We start from the raw sequence: 17,391 nt of genomic DNA on the forward strand, positions 1-17,391 counted from the left end.
CTTTCTTTACTGAAAGAAATGATACTTGCTAAGAGTCTTGAAGCACATTTGGAAGGTACTGTGCAGGAAAGAAAAGACATACAATGTAAAAGGCAGGACAAGGTGTGGTTTGTGAAAAATAAAACAAGCTAAATATCAACTCGTTCCCAAATATCCAGCAGCTCACAGAACTTCAAAATCTTTTTTTTTCTTTCAATTTTAAGGTAGGGAAAGAGTTTTCCATTAATTGTATGCATACCCATACTGAATTATTGCCATCAGCTTGAACAATCTTTTTGTGGTAAAAGAGATATAGACACTAACTCTTCTAGAAAAGGCAATGTATAGCTGAAGGACAAGCTTCAGTGATGGAAGGGACTCACCTCTCCCTCTGCCTTGTGGTGCTGGGGCTGATGATGCGGAGATTGTCCAGAGGGCTGTTCTGATGGCTCTGGTAGGGGTGCATAGGTGTGTGTTGCTGTTTCTCTTGAGGGAACCATCATGGTTTCTTACCGAACTCAATTCTTACCTTATTTTTAAGGAGTGCTCCATATAAACAGTAAATATACTAGTCCCTTGAATGGCAAAGAGAGTCCTCGTACTGTGATAAATATTTACATCACTTGTGCGTGTACTGGAAGGAGGCTGTTTTCTGGATAAAAGCCTGAAGCATTTCACTATGGCACAGTGCTAGGGAACTTCTGCTTAGAGAAAAGCCAATATGTGGTGAGAATATAAAACACGACCTTTGTAACAAAGGATTTCACTTCAAACAATTTCTTCTCTGCCTACTTCCAAATTTCTGGAAAGCATCCCTAATAGTAATGTGGGCCTCAAAGCACTGTTGTAGTGTGAGGCTGACCACTTCAAAAATGCTCCCTGAGCCTTTCCTAAATGTGAAAGTATTCTAGGTGTCTTATTTTCCAGTGACACAGACACTTAGTAGCTTGCTCCTTGCAGAATCATTTTTTATGTGTTTAAATCTTAAATATTTTGACTATCCTCCAATGTTAAGAGCAGTAACAGAGCTAAGAACTGACCGTAAGTAACCGCATACATTTCTTCCTTTTGCCTTTCTGACATAGCCTGACCTACATGCATAGTAGCTTGATGTGACAGGTGCTGCTGCAACTGAAGATTTTCCCAGGGCTCTGTTCTGATCTCTAAAGTCTGATAGAGTCCTGCTCATGCTGCTTTACTAAGCGCTTAAAAAGCAGCTGTCATTATCAAGCCTTTGAAATGAAATTCAGATATATGAAGATTTCCTTCATCCAACACAACGAAAGGTCACACAGACCTTTCAGAGTCTGACAACAGCCCAGGAGCACCTTACAGCATTGTGGAGGAGGGCTGGCTTAGTAATCAGAGGTCACTGAGACTGCTTAACAGTAACTACAGCCACCCCCTCCTACTGATAGCATTTCTTTCTACACAGTGACTGTTTATACAAATAATCTTTATCACACATTTACCAGGAAATTGCTTAACATGTATCTAAAGCTGAACGTGTTCAAGTTGAGCTCATTTCAAGCCAACTGCTGTTTCTGTGCTGCTCAGTGAGCACAGCCCATTCAATTTTAATTTTGTTACAAACAAACAAAGAAAGATAACCAATAACATACGCTTTAGAAAGACTCTTTTTCCTAGAGCAAGATGTTTTCCAAAGCCCTTTCCAACACAGAGCTAAGAGCAAAACCTGTTCTAAAACTCCTGTAGACTCTGTGGAGTGTTGTGCTCTGCGTACTTTGCTGTCCTCTCCTTCAGACAACCGGTGTTCCGAGCCATTCAGTGCACCATCAGTTCTCATCTGCTTGGGTTGGACCTGGGTTTTACACAATGGCAGAAACATAAAAATCATTGCCTTGGAATGGCTTGTGAAGCCACTCTCATCCATTTCCCTATCTCAGCACCCACCGCCCCAGAAGCAACTATTAGAATGTGTGAGTTAAACCAAACAAGGACTATTTTTGGACATGGTTCTTGAATTAATACTAAACAGAGAAGACTGTGTGTCTAGTGAAATAAAATGTTATCAGAAAATGGAAATTTCCACAGACCTAAGTTGTCTGACAGGCAACAAAATGTTAGGCATGTAGGAAAATTCCTGAAAATTCCAGTTGACATTGATCTTACCTATATGACATAAATGCCTTTTCAAAATCAGCATCAAGAAAGCAAAATTTCACTGACTTCAATGAGACAAAGGTATGGCCTTAAATTTTCTACATATAGAGTTTTCAAAAATATCTAGAAGTGGCGCTAAACCAGAGCCACAACCCCAGACCCCAAAGCTTTGAGGAAGTTTTGGTTGGAAGACAAGCTTTGCAGCTGGGCTTTGATCTGAATGGAGCAAGCCAAACCTAGGATGAGATCTCTTGTGAATGCTGAAGAAAATCGTGTTTGGATCCAGATTCAGACTTTACGATTTGGGGCCCATGTCCTGAAATGGTGTAGATGAAGGCCAGAAACAGCTGCCTGCTGCAAAAGGAGACAGAAAGCCCCCCCACCAGCTGCATAGTCTAAGCAGCCCAGTTGCCTGCGTACAGCAGCATCAACACGTCACGGGTAAGCCCACAAGGAAGTCTCTGCGGTAAACTGCTTTGCAAAAGCTGAAAGTGGTGTGCATGCTTTGTAGCACAGCAGCAGAAGGTTATTCTGTGGCTGCTGCATAACAACCTCTAATTCCTGTCTCGGGCTGCAAATTTAGCCTTTGCAAAACGTGCGTTAGGCTTTGAAACCAAAGTTCACACTGATTCTTGCATATTGCATATTGACTTACAGGCTTTATCAGCACCTGCCAATTCTCAGTTGTCACCACTTCTTTCACACCTGGAAGCTCACGTTGCTGGTCTGTGATTGGCACTGAGTTACAAGTAGTAAGTGGTGATGTTAGCATGCCCCAAACGAATCATGTTTGATACTGCAGACACCTTCTTAAGAGTCATTGATATGAACACTGCAAAGAGAATGATGCTTGTACATGAAAGGCCATGTAGAAGAAAGCATACTAGAGTTATGAAGTGCATATATCATTTACGGTGCTTTCTACCTGGGAAGTAAAGTCTGCCTTATATACCCTAATATAAAAGTCTCATCCACACTGTGGGGTAGTAATTATTAATTCCATGCTGCACATGAGAAAACATGTCCACAGAGGTATGAGTTATCCCCTCTCTTGTCCCTTCATGTGCTACACACAAAAATCAACAACAGAAATAAGAATAGATGAACATCCTTGTCTAAAAATCTGCTCAGTGCTGTAAGCAAAGGGGCTATTTTATTTTAGGTCATAACGATCACTCATGAGAAAATAAATGTACCTATGCTTCCCAGGGGTCTCTTTCTCCACTGTGCGTTCCAGCTGAGGATCTTCAGGCACTTCACAGGCAGTAGTGTGTCTCTTAGTCTGTAAGACTTGGGCTTCCTCTTATTCTTAGAAAGCTCATATGGTTCCCAGGAGAGAGGAGCAGGCTGTCGGCGTGAATGGTGCAACAGTGATAATTTGTAGCTTTATAGGTTTATTACAATGGAAAAGCAGGGGAAAAAAGACTCAAGTCCCTCTAGTGCAAGGGTGTCAAACTCATTTTCACCAGGGGTCACATCAGCCTCACAGTTGCCTTCAAAGGGCCGAATGTAATTTTAGGACTGTATAAATGTAGGAGTAGTTACTGACGTGGCTGATGTGGCCCCCGGTGAAAATGAGTTTGACATCCCTGCTCTAGTGGTTACCTCCAGCCATTGTCTCCAGTGGAAGATTGTAAGTTATACTTACGGCTGCTTGACTTGCAGTTCAGTGAGGTGAAGGTCTGAGTGTCTGTGAAGAACAGGCAAAGTGGTACCTTGCTCCCTTCATCACCTCCATGAGCTGCCTGCATTCTGGTTGCCAGTGAAGTCCTTTCAAAGGCATGGCTTCCTTCGCCATGAGGTGGGTGGGCAGTAAGCAGAAAACAGGAAGACAACAGAGCTTGGCTCTACGCTCCGGCTGTATCATGCAATAGAACCGCAGCTGGCACCGTTTGTCATGACATGTGGAAGGAATTGTGACTTTCAGGGGATGTTCTGCATGACTGAAGGCTTTTGGAGCCTGTGTTCTAAATGACTGGGCTGACAGCCATATCTGGTTTGGTATGGGGAAGGGAAGGAACAATACTTGAGCTGTGTAAATTCGTTCTTGGCCAGATTCTTATTGTACTCACTGACACCCAAGAGGATGAAACACATCAAAACTAATCAATAAGCAGCAGCTAGATATCTGATCTTAAAGAGTCCAAGACAGCACTTAAGCCACATTTTTCTGTGTAGGAAGTCAATGATGAAAAGCCTTTTGTCAATGATCATGTGGCTGTGGCACCAGCAAACCTTAATTGCAGTACTAAAGGCAATTCAGTGCTAAAAATCATGTTTGCCTTTTAAATTCTCTTGCCCACTGCAGCTAAGTAAGGAAATAAATTAAACAGTGACCTGATAGGTGCTTCAGATTGATGTTTTTTCTTGAATCTTTGTTGGTTTTAAGAAACTTTACGTGAAATACCATGTAAAAGCTTCCACAACAGCCAGGGAGGGTGATCCATACAGGATGGGCAGGGACGCACACCCCAGCAATCCTTCAAGGGGCACAGTAACCCAAAGCGAGTATGTCAAACACCACCAGCCAGAGCTGGTGCCCAGCAAGCCGGGCAGTAGGCTGAGCAGGCAGCTGGCAGGAACTCAGAGAGACTGGAAATAGCAACAGGGAGACAGAGAGAGAAGACTCAGGAACTGGAAGGAGCAGGTGAGAGGATGCACTGGTGGCAGGGAGGAAGGCAGAACAGAAAGGAGATGCTCTGAGACTGAAACATCCTGCTACAGCTCTGGGTTATGGTAAACATCTGCTGGTGTTTTAACTTCTAGTTTAGTTACATGTAAGACAGGTCTTCACTGCAGTCAGTATGAGCTCTGGTAACCTGAATCTGAGTGTGAAAATTAGCCTAATCTACCTTTGTCCCCTCTGGCTCCCCCACGAGACTGTGTCAAGCAAGGCTGAGAGTGGGTCTCCGTGCACCTTTCATCTGAGCTAATCATTCCATCCTTCGGAAGGGTGGAAGAGCTCACAGTCAGGGCAAACTGTAGGTCAGGACTGGAAGATGTTCAGCAGTCTCATGAGCGAATCTGTGTCCTTTCTGCAAATCAAGCATATTTTTGCAGTGAAAATAGGATCTATGCTCCCTGATATGTCACTAAGCTTCACGAGCAGATGAGAGAGGAGTGGAAACAGGTTCTGCACAGGAGGCCAAGCTCATTCGACAAGGCTAATCCCCATTCAGCTGTACCCTGCAAGGACCACATACGCGTATATGATTGCACTGGTAGAAAAAGTGGAACTCAGTGCCATGGCTTTTTGCAGGGCTTTATGTATCAGCTTATCAGCACATCTGAGAATCACTAGAAGAAATGGCTGAGGGCGGTAGTGGAATGGCGACCAGCCTGGGCTGGGACTCTTCATTGTGGTTAACAGGACAGATAAAAGAGCTGTAAAGCATATTATGCCACTGCCATTTCACAATGCCCTTTATTCTGGGCTTTAACTAAAAGACACTATATGAAACCCAGAAGTTCTACCACTGATAAATTAAGTGAGTGTGATTGTTACTAGTTGTGAATCTAACAGTCAGGAATTTCTTCTGAATGAAATACTAATATGTTAAGAGTACCATAGTTTGAAATAGCAGTAGTTGCAAAGATGTTAAAAAAAAAAGGTTTATTTTTAAAATAGCCGTATGTAATTGACATCCAGAGGAAAAGTCAATGGGGATAGAATAAAACCCACAGAACAAATGAACTGAAAGAAAAGAAGAAAAGATATATTAGAAAAATAGGAGAAATAAGGGAAAGGAACCCAAGGAAAGAGGGCAAAAAAGGCAACAAAATGAAGAGAGGACATGCCAATTCAGAACAGCATGTTCTTCAAAAGGAAAACATTGAAACCATATAAAAGTAACATCATGCAGACAGCTGTAAATTACTTTTCATTTGTGATGGAGATTACTGAAGTTGGTTTTTCAATCTTTTCTTATCTTTTAATCACAATAAAAAATCGTCAAAGAAAGGCAGAGATGAAAACCAGGCTAATAGTTATGGCAAGCAAATACATGCATCAAATAGCAAGTGCTATGAAAGCTCTTTAGAAAATTCAGTCTGACTTCAACAGGATCTCCTCACTCACTAATGGGCATCACTACAGTTTTCAGTACAACATCCCATCCCATTGCCTGGCTGCCTTGTTTGCCTCACCATAAAGCCTACAAACTCCTCAGTCTCTGGAAAATTTTTGTATTAGAAGGGCAGGAGTGTCCCTCAGGACAGGAGTGTTCCAACTGCTATGTGATTCAGAGATCAAACTGTGGCAGCATTGGACAAGATGTGTCCTTATTTATATTTCAAAGCACGTGAAGATGCAACAAATACATTCATCCCTCATCAGTCTCAATTGTACCTCAATTTGTAGCAGGCAGGAGAATTACCGAATCACTTTCTCCAGCCACAGGTCACCAGAGACACAAAAATGTTCTTAGAGACAGGGCAAAGTCAAGCAAGAAATGTTATGCATCTTTGTATAGAAGGGAAGACTGACTTTAAACCTGCAATGCTCATTTGTTCCCTCACTGTAGTCAATATTTGGACATAGAACCTGGGGAATTGACACTCCAGAAATGATAAATTGCGAGAAAATGTACAGCGTTATTTCTCTGTAGACAGTGGAGTCAATCATGCATCTTTTATTAACTGCAAAGCACCTAATTCTTGGTTAGGTTAAGGACTATGTGTAACATTTAAATATTGTAAAAGGGTAATAAAACGGGTGTAAATTGTACTAAAGCTTTTTCTAATAGCCCCTATATTTTTTTAGTGATGCAGAGAGCCTTGAATACCACTGAGGCTGAGGATTAACAACCTCTCTCTGATCCTTGCAGAAGTTCTTAATGCCCCAAGGCTTGCCCCCACCTACCAGATGGAGTTGGTATCCTTCACACCTATGGAAAGTTTCAGGTAAGCACTATGTAATTTTCACTGTCCAGTAGTATACAGCTACAGCCAAGAATTGAAACTATCGACAGTAGCCTGGCTAGTCTTGCTTGAGTTGTGATGGGAAATGTCTGCCCAGCATTCAGGGCTGGTAGGAATGTGCAGAGAGCGTCTTCCAACTGGGGAGATGTCATACCAGTTGGAAGATGTGGGAGACTGTGTGTGCACAGCCTGGGAATGGGACTCACAGGCTGGTTTGGTGATGGTCTCAGTCACAAGAAAAAGAAAACAGAAAAAGTAAATGATCGTAGCTGAGTTATTGGCAAGCCACAGTTAGCCCATTTGTTCCAGGGCCAGTTCTGTTGGAACAATATCCAACTTCCAAGGCATTCTGGATCCTCTTGTACAGCAGTACAGCTTCTGACCTCTAAAGCACAGTAGCCACCTCCTGTGGCCACAGATCATAAAGTTGCCTTGCAGATAAAAATTATGGAACCATGCATTTCCTTCCTGAGAGGAACAGCTGTGCTATCGCAAATAAATTTGTTTAAAGATCCTGATCAAATGAGTCAGTTTAACATCATCAGTGTACTGCATTCCTGAATAACACAGACATAATCTTCTCGTCGGTGGGGTAGAAGGATAATTTCCTTGGTTTTGGGGCTTTGCGGTTGAAGTATTGGGATTCTTTCAGATTAGATTTAGCGACATACTCTATCATGGACTCACAACTCCCTTTTGTTTCAGTGGAAAAATGAAACAGAAGGGCCTCTTTGTTATGTTACTTAGGTTCTTTGATAGCTTCAGATATTCTCCGAGCCTTGGCATCCAGTGTTCAAATTCTTTCTAATGAAGAGCCTAAAATAACAAGTTTTGATGATAATAAATGCTACAAATTATGTGGTTATGGAGAGAAGTTCCATGGGTAACCATATTTTTGAGCAACTTAAATATCTCCAAAGACTATCTGTAATAATTTGGTTCCACGTCTTTTAAAAACGCCACTTCAGCTAGACTTAGTTTTACTACTTCTTTGTACATGTGAAAGAGTTAAGACAAAAGATAGAGGATGCTTATGGAAATGTGTAAGGTTTTTCCTCAGATCAGATACCCATTGTGACAAGTACAAGAAACTGAAGCAAACAGTATAAAATTCTCCAAATATCCTTTGCTTTTCGAAAATTGGAATGGAATTCTTCATGTAAAACATTGTGTGGTGAAATTAATGGTGCTTCTCACTCCTGGCAGGGCCAGAAGCACCGCAGCAGCAATATCTCTTCTGATACTTATGTACTTCTGCTTTCACTACTGGTGGTATTTATACATACACAGTAAACACAGAACAAGCAAATTCAGTGAAGCCTAAAAATGGTTGATTCGCATTATAGCTAAAAGTCAACGATCATGTGAATAGTGATGCCCTGAGAGTCTAGTGCTAATCTGAATAATATTTCTAAACTTTATTTTGCTAAGTGTCATTCAGGAGATTGGTACAGAAAGCATTACTAAGATGAATCTTGAAGATAACATTATTCTTGTTGCCTCTGATGTATGCAGGGTTGATAACAAGCTGATTGCCTCCTTCTGATGGATGATTACACACAACAGATGTTTTAATTTGATTATATCTGTGAGATAAGCATAATGCTGTTTTAAGTCCAAACACTTTTTATGAGTCTTCCAAAACATTTTGCAATTAATGTAACCTTCTGTAAATGTCCTTGCTTGAGGCTGTATGTGTTCTCATAAGGGTGCAAATTACTAGTAACAACTTGAACCCAGTGATTATGCAGAAGAAGAAAACTGCATTTAATAGTAGCTGTAATTCCGCGCTCTATGATAACCTAAAATAAGAGAGAAATATGATGCAAGCAGTGATACAACGCACAATAGTTTAACACTGTTCCAAAGACGACTATGTGTTCTTCAGCCAATGATGCACAGAAGGGGCAGAGCTTTTATCAAGAATGCTGAAAGACCAATATTTGATGCCAAGCACCCTCAATTTGAAAATTAGCAGGTGACTGTCAGCATTGTGAATGGAGTGCTGCAGAGAACAGAAGGCTCAGGTTGCAAATAATACAGGGTTACAAAATTTGCCTTTGATTTTAACTGAAATGCCAAAGTTTCCCTGAAAGTAAACTTCTTCCTTCACTGTAGTGAAATCAGTGTTGCAAGTTGCTCCCATGTTTTGTTTTTATATGTAACATGGAGAAAACAACAACAACAAAATCAAAACTAATTGGCTGCTGAAAAAAACAAAACAAAACAACCTGTACCATACCAAACATGTCGAAGTGGGACATGTCAACTTTTCAAAACAGATTTCCCATTTTTCTTTTGAAAGGAGTTAAGACAAAGCTTATTTAGAGTCATAAATGTTTTTATTTTAGTCAAACTACTTACTCCAGTTATGTCATTAACAGTTTTGTCAAGGCGACATCAGTATACTATGTTCCCAATCGCCTTGTTTCATTCCAAACAAAAATCACAGGCAGTAATTCCGATGTTTGCCAGTCAGTAAAGCATCCCGTAGCTTACATTGTATAGTGTACACAATTCAAACAATGTTTTCTTTAGGATTCACATCATCTAACATAAGATAGCTGAAAAGTAGGTGTCTGGACTAACTATGTTCTCTGTTCTCAGCTCATGTGTTTGGAAGTTTTAAAAATATCTAGAGTTCTCTCCATTCTTTGAGGACTGAGGGGAATGTAGGTGACCTAATAGCTTGCTCCCACCATAATGGCAGTTATGTTCATATAGCCTTTGTCCTCCGTCCTTTGGTCCTTGAACCTGTTCTGGGACTACCTCACTTCAATCAAACAAATCAGACTCCTCCTTTAGATGTCAGTGAGCTGCTAGGGGTTTTTTTATGCTGTGTTAGTGCAGCTCTATAGGCCTTATTTAATTCTGAGTCAGTGGATCCGGGAAGGAGCTTGTGGGATTCTTAAACAAAGCAACACTGGAGCTAATAAACTAATCAAAATAATGGCTTTACTGGGCACATCAGCAGTTCTTGGCTGTGGGTAGAATGATTTTGGGTTAAAACTGTGTGTTGTATACAGTGAAATGACAGTTTTTGTAACAATACAAGTTTTGTGAAAACTTGAAAGTGTTCTTCATATGAGAATAGGGCTGTAGTTCACTTGGGACTTCGAGAGAAATATGATACTGCAAGCTGAGAAATGACTGGAATAGGAGAGAGATCATTCGTACTCAGTAATTTTTATGGGCTAATTTAAAAGGTGTACCTAAAAGTGCAGCACAAAGCACTTAGCTTGTCTTCAACAGGAGGCCCTGAGATACAAGAGGTACTAGATTGTTTGTGTTCTGGGTATCTCTTTGTGAGGCCCAGAAAGAAAACACACACTATTCCATGCTTCAATATTTTGCCTCTTTGAATAGAAAACTGAAATTAGGTGACCCTTCTTTACCCTGTCAGGCTGGAGTTAATTATTTATAGCTTTAATCTGCAGCTCTTCGAAGCAGGCTATTTCTTACTTCAGTCAGGCTGAGGTTAAATATTCACAGTTTCAATCTAGAAGTAAGTAATCAACTGCCATCTGCAAAGAGGGAAGTGGGAACTATGAACAAGGAAATGGAAATAAATGACCGGCTTAGTCTTGTTTTATATATTTTGGTTGTCCAGGAAATCCTGATTAAGCTGCATTTGGACCCTAACAGGGAAGCTTATAGCACTCAAAAAGGCAGGATGTGAGCTCTTGTTAATAAGCCCGTCTGGTACAAATCTATGAACTGAATTGGGGTTTACTTCAACTTTCAAGTGGACTTTTGGTGACAAAGTTACTCTTCACTGAGGACATCCAGGTAAGATATATTCCTTCCACCCAAAAACTTTCTAGTAGCACCTGCCACTCTCGTGGACTCTCTGATCATCCAAAGTGCAGCCATAGCACTGCGTGACATATCTGTGGAAATAAAAAACAACGCTTATATGGAAATACCAGACTTCTGAAATCCACTTGTAGTAGACTCCTCACTTACTGGACGACAAGCACCGTATTACTTCATGTGAGAGAGAGGGGTGGTGATGCCAGGCTGCAGTCAGGGATGTGAGATTACCGGGGACTGGAGATTACTAAGAGTTTGTGGAGTCTCCTTCTCTGGAGACATTCAAAACCTGCCTGGACACATTCCTGTGCCATCTGCTCTGGGTGAACCTGCTTTAGCAGGTGGGTTGGACTAGATGATCTCCAGAGGTCCCTTCCAACCCCAACCATTCTGTGATTCTGTGACCTGAGTACAGGCCTCCCCAAGGCCTCCATCTCCTGCAAGCCTCTCCCCTGCTCCCAGATCCTGGATGACAGAGGCTGGCCAGAAGGTGCCCATGTGGGAGAAGAGCCATGGAACCTGTGCAAAGGAGAGAGATGCAAGTGAGGCAGAGGCCAGTTTGCCAAATCAAGCCTGGATTATAACAGGTGTGAATCATAACTTTAAACCTGTATTTAATGGCTTTTAAGCTTCTTTTCGTATTGGAAGTTAGTCACCGAAAACTAACAGGAGAGTTCAGTATATACAGCCAGCTTCCTAAGCAAACAGCAACTCTTTGGCACCTGCAGCTTGACAGCTACAAGGACAGAGAAGTGTACACAACATACAGTATATACTGATGGGGGTTGAGAAATGCTTTTGTTTAAGTGGATTACTGAAAACACATCCAGCTTTTAGCACAGAGCTGGTGCACAGGAGCTGATAAGAACACTCCAGTCTGTGCTCAAATGGGAGTCCAACATTTTTCTTACCTCTGGAAGGTGGTGACTGTGTTTGAGTGAATCTTGACTGCATTTAAGGGGGGTGGGGGAGAGGAAAATGCTCTTGGAGAGATTTATGAGAATTTGCACCATAAACTGGGACTGCACTATGAAAATATGCATTTAAGGAGTTTTTGAAACTAATTTTACATAAAATCACAATGAGATTTTTTATGTCTGTTATAGGCCAATTAGATGCATTATGCAAACATTTCCAAATTCATATAGAGTTGATCTGGGACATCCAGAGCATGATTACATATATTCCCCCTGAGGGCTTAGCCCCTTTTGTGAAATACCCAGATCTGTACCTCTAACTATTTCTGTAACCGAGACAAAAGTGAAACCAAAATTTGAACAGACACCTTCAAATTATTCTCATGTCCATGAATTTACCTTTCAATCAATGCCCAGTCATTTAACTTGTAGAGGAAGAGAGTCTCCGTGAACCAAAAATGGGTCTCAACTGCTGGCTATGCAATGGCTGGACTTACTATATTGGCAGAAGCCTCAGGCCGTATTCAGGCTGAGAGTCTAATGGTTCTTGTAGTCTTCATCTGTGCCACGCAAAGCTGGCATTGCAGGTGTGGTTCTCCTCCCTGAATCCTATGTGCAGTTTCTCTTTTCTGGAGAAGGCAAAATCTCTGTCAAAAGCCAAACCTGCTTTGGAGGATAATGGAGATGAACTTCATCTGTGTCACATACGCAGCATTCGGGAGCAAGTGGTGTGCATACAGCCCATTTTGGGAGCAAAATGAAAAAAACAAGGCAGGTGACAAGTTCTCACCGTCAACTTCAACATCTGCAAGCTGAGTGCCCAGCTAGGCTGTGTGAACGTTTCCTGTTATTACCCTGCCTTCAATTCCCCTGCTTTAGTTCATCTGAGGGTTACATCCGTTTTTCAGATATCGGTTCTGCAGAGGGGGAAACGGGCTGCAGCAGCATCGATGTGGTCAAGGACACGGATGCAAGGAGGAGCTCTGGGACGCCCCTATGCTCCAAGTGACAGGACTGTCAAATCCTGGGGAGAAAGGCCCGTTGGAGCTGGCCGGTTCCCATCGACCTTGAGCCCCCTTGCAAACCACACCGCCGCTCCGGGGCTGGGGAGAGGGTGGCGGTGGCCGCTCCCCGCCTCGGGAGGGAGGCAGGCGCCCGGATCCCGGCTGCACGTCGGGGCTGGCCCCGACGCGCTTGTGGTGGGAGAGCCAGACCTGAGAGGGGCTGGCCTCTGGCAGATGATTGACACCAAACTGGGTGAGGTTTCATGTTAAAAAAAAAAAAAAAAAAGAGAGAAAAAGGGCGAGCGCAGGGGAGGGGGTTACTGTGGGAAGGGGGGGAGAAGGAACTACTGTAAGAGTACGAAAGTCCTGCCCAGCTGTTTGCGAAGTTTAAGATTTCCTGTTTCCCCTGCAGCGCCGAAGTGAAGTTTTCAGTGAGTCACCCGCAGTCCCGAGCAGCGGAGCCGTGCAACCCGCTCCCCCGCCGCCCTGCCAGCCCCGCCGCCGCGGCCTCCCCTGCTGCCCGGCCGCCCCCCGCGCCCCGCCCGCGGCTCGCCGTCTATGCCGATCCGGCTCCGCGATGACTCCCCGTCTGCCGAGGAGCCTGCGGCGGCTGCTTCTGCGCGTTTCCCTCTGGCTCCTCATGGGCAGCTGGGTCCCCGCTCTGCTTCGGGGTAAGTGTGCGCCGGCCCGGCGCTGCCGCTTGACAGTTGCCGGAGCGGGAGGCAGGAGTCCGCCGCGGGAAGGGGGGGACGCGGTTGCTAAGAAAGTTTCGAGGCTGGAAACATTTCGGGAGGGGTGAGCGTGTTTGTTTATTGCTCTACTGCAAAGTAAGCGGGGAAGAAAGGACTGGGAACGTGGAGGTTTCGCGTCAAAAATTGAGGGGTCCGTCCGTGGAGGGAAGAGGGGGGGAGAAAAAGAGTTCGGCAGGAAATGCAGCAGGGTCTGGTCCGGCGGGAGGAGCCCGGGGAGGGCAGCTCGGGAGCTGACTGCTAACCCCGGGGGGAGCGGCCGCCCGGCCCCGCAGCTGCTTGCGGCAGCTGCCGCACCTGGTGCCGGCCCGCACCGTGTGCCCGGGGGCGGCGGGCCCGGGGGGAACCAGCCGGCCGCGGCCCGCGCCTGCCGCCCCCTCCGGAGGGTGGTCACGGGTGCAGGATCCAGCCGCCGGCACAGCTTTTGAGATGCCCTCTGGGATGGGGAGCAGCGTGCCCTGCACACCCACAGCGAGAGGGGCCGGAAGGTGCCACGGGTGCTCGGTGGCCCGCGCCGGGCTGTGCCGGCTCTGAGGGCCTGTGCGCGGCCGCAGAGCTCGCTGCGCTGAGGCTCTGCAGTTGCCTACCAAAAAAGTTGGTTTACATGCGTGTTTCTGCCTACAGCGGAATTGAGCCGTGATTGTGAGCAGTCGGGCTGAGAGCAGCAGTCGTTACACTTAGTGTTCATCTTGTTCGATTCAGTTTTAATAACGCTTTAGGTCCCTTATTCTGTTTTTACCAAGACATCCCTAGGTAGGTTTATGAGGTTGTGGTTTGCAGTATTCTTCATAGGATAATTTGGAATGTACTTAAGGTGCTGCTGCAGAAACAAGGTCCCTGCCCTGAGGAGCTTTCCATCTCGGTCCTACCACTACTTACCCACATGTGTGAACTAACATCTGTAACTGCAAAGTTAGGCCCTAAATCATATTGCAGTGCAACTAGTGAACCTAAAAAGAATACATCAAATTGCAGCACAACTACATATGGACCAGTTTTGAAGAATTAAGTAGTTTTCTGAGATGTCTTGTGATATCATGTCTAGTTTTAGTCTTCAGGTAAGATGTGTAGACTCCTGAGCTTCTACAAACTTTGCTCTGTGCCTTCTGATTCTCTCTTGCGGTCCATTCGTGGTCAATAATTATCTCAAAATTGTTACTAACATAATAACATAAACTATATAGCTCTCATATAGCTACTGCCAATAGCTATGTACAGTATGAATAACTTCATGCTTCATTAATAATCCTGTCAGAGTCAACAGATTTTTACATACCTGCAAAGTTACTCATAGAAGCTTAACACAGATAAAAACACAGTTTAAGAATAAGACACTATGGTGTCCCAGGGCTCAAAATGATATTATTTTAAATGTAAGATGTGCAGCTTCTTGATATATATTTTTATTATTTCTGATCAATATAAATCATACTCAACTAGTGATGTCTTTTATTTTGACCTCCGCTCCAAATTTTTTGCAGATTCTCATCACAAAAGCATTAAATGAAAAAGCTTCACTTTTGTTAATCTTGTGTTATTTTTTGTTATGCTGCTTGCTTTTTTTCCTGCACTCACCAAGTTTAGACAGTCCCAAACTACAGGTAAATTTTTAAAATGGACATAGCTTAAGAATTTGTTCTTCTTTCTTGTTGTAGGCCCAGTGAGGAAAAAAGAAATATAGATTGGTTACAATTCTGCATTTTTCATACTGATCTTCATCTACACCCTACAATAACTAAAACTGAGTGGACTTGTCAGATAATCTATCCTGTAACTCCAAAAGTTGTTTTAATAATCACTGTAGGATTCTATTGTATGTATAACAGGAAGAGCTGGTCAGAAAACAACAGTTCTGTGGGGGCAGAAAGTGTGAGGTTTGGATATTGGTTATTATTTGGCATCAAAATGAAAACTAGAGCTGCCAAATATTTTGGTGAAAACAAAAGAGAAAAACAGCTATTTGCTTTGTAATAATCAATAGCTCAGCAGTTCAGTGAGGATGAGGCAGGGGAGATACCAGTCTCAGGAGACCTAAGTTCCCAGATATGCCTACTAGCTAGGTGGTTCTTGCTGGTGAAGAGGTTAATAAAGCTCTGGCTAAAAATTTCGTTTAAGCATTCTTCACAGCAAAATATTAGGTAGGAGTGGCACATTCCCATAAAGATTCTGGACAAAACTACAAATTCTTGAGCAGGTCCAATAGGAACTACCTACTTTGAAAAAGATGCTCTATAGTACACACAAGTAATTGAAATTTTTTCCATAGAGTAAAGGGACAAGGTATGGTTTTTTTGAATGATTGTGAAAGCTGTATTGAGCAGTGTAAACCAGCAGTTGCCCACATAGGAAATTGACCCTGCTGTGTCCAAGTGAATACAAATCTGTAACTTATCTTTGGGGCATCAAAACCAGAAATTTGTTCCTTGGAATAATCTGTGTAATATTTGTTCATTTCTGAGCATCAGGAACTTAATTTCTCCATTCAGCCAAACTCTATTTGCGTTATTGTCTCCTTAGTTTTTAAAAGCCATGTCATAGTCAATTAATTTATAGTAACAAAATGAAATTCAGAGCTTCAGATATTTGCAAGAGGGAAGTATGAGAACAATCTTAGTAACATGGTAGAAACATGTCTGTAACACGATTGAATCTTAAATGCATTCCTGCCCCCCATTAAACTGGCAAATTTCCAGTTATTTCAGGAGGGAAATAGGAACAGAACAGAGATATTATGGCATTTTCTTCTATTTATCGACTGTCCTGAATTCTAAGACTTTTATACCTGAGACTTTGAAAATCACTTTTATTTAATTACTATTTTGAGCTCCTTGGCATTAACGCGCCTCTGTAATATTCAGGTGGTGAATTCCATATAGGAATGGTTTCTATTAAAAAATGATGAGCCAGATCTTAATAATTCCATTAGCATCAGTAGAGTTACACAGAGGTACAGCATACAGGTTTCCTGAAACAGTTTCAAAAGTAATTTCAGATAAAGGGCAATGGAATAATTCAGATTTTTTCATATTCATAATATTTTTTCACTCATATTTTATAAACACTTACTATTATATGACCTACATTTAGCCAAGCAACGTTGACTCAAAATGAAGTACTCCTTTTTGGGATGAATTGTTATGGTTTCAAAGATGCAGTGTGCTATAATGGTGGCTGATAAAAGTTGTCATTGTGACAAGGTTAATTCTGAACTTAGGAGTGAAGATGGTGGTATCAGGCTCTAAGCAGAAGGAAAAATCTTTTTTTTTTTTCTTGTGGCATGTGTGGTGGTTTTTGTTTTGTTTTAGTTTTTTGTTGGGGTTTTGGGGCTTTTTTTGGTAACTTTTTTTTCAAGACGGTTTTTAGAAGGAAGTTGCTCTTTTGAGGGAAGAAAAAAGAGCATAGTATCACTGTAGCACCAGTTGTTGGAGTTTCCCATGCTTATATTTCCTCTGCAGGATATTTTAAAGATTATATTTTGCATTTGTGGCATAGCAAATTTTTTTTTCTCAGTAATGTATGGCTGTGCTGTATGCACTTTGCTAGCATTCGCTTTGTATCACTGTCACTCCTCTGACCTCAGAAAGGCTGTGCCTCATAACAAGAATGTGCAAAAACCAGCTGATTAGGCCCAATTCATTACTCTTTTGAATTTTGCATAACGGGGTGCATTTGTAGCAGATGGGTATGAAATATCGCTAGTGCAATGGCAGATTTTGATCCGAAAGTGATCCGTGCAGTCTCCACACTGGCTGGCATGGCTATGGTTGAGTGTTGGTGGCACCGTGAAAGTCAGGGCTTCCAGCCACCTTTGTGGTCCTGGGATCAGCAGGAGGGAGGTAAGTCGTCCCGGTCCTGGTCTGCCCGTGGTCCCCGCAGCCTCTCTGG

The 17,391-nt window shown here is 42.8% G+C and overlaps 1 protein-coding gene across 1 annotated transcript in view; it reads left to right on the forward strand.

The window, feature by feature from the left end:
- Nucleotides 1-13,093: 13,093 nt before the first annotated feature.
- Nucleotides 13,094-17,391, forward strand: part of TGFBR2 (transforming growth factor beta receptor 2) — a 60,204-nt gene continuing 55,906 nt past the window's right edge. The window contains exon 1 of the mRNA XM_065629766.1: nt 13,094-13,428. Coding sequence (XP_065485838.1) covers nt 13,335-13,428 — 94 coding nt within the window. The 5' untranslated portion in view covers nt 13,094-13,334. The remainder of the gene's footprint in view (nt 13,429-17,391) is intronic.

The sequence above is a fragment of the Caloenas nicobarica genome, chromosome 2 (assembly GCF_036013445.1).
Source record: "Caloenas nicobarica isolate bCalNic1 chromosome 2, bCalNic1.hap1, whole genome shotgun sequence".
Taxonomy (NCBI): Eukaryota; Metazoa; Chordata; class Aves; order Columbiformes; family Columbidae; genus Caloenas; species Caloenas nicobarica.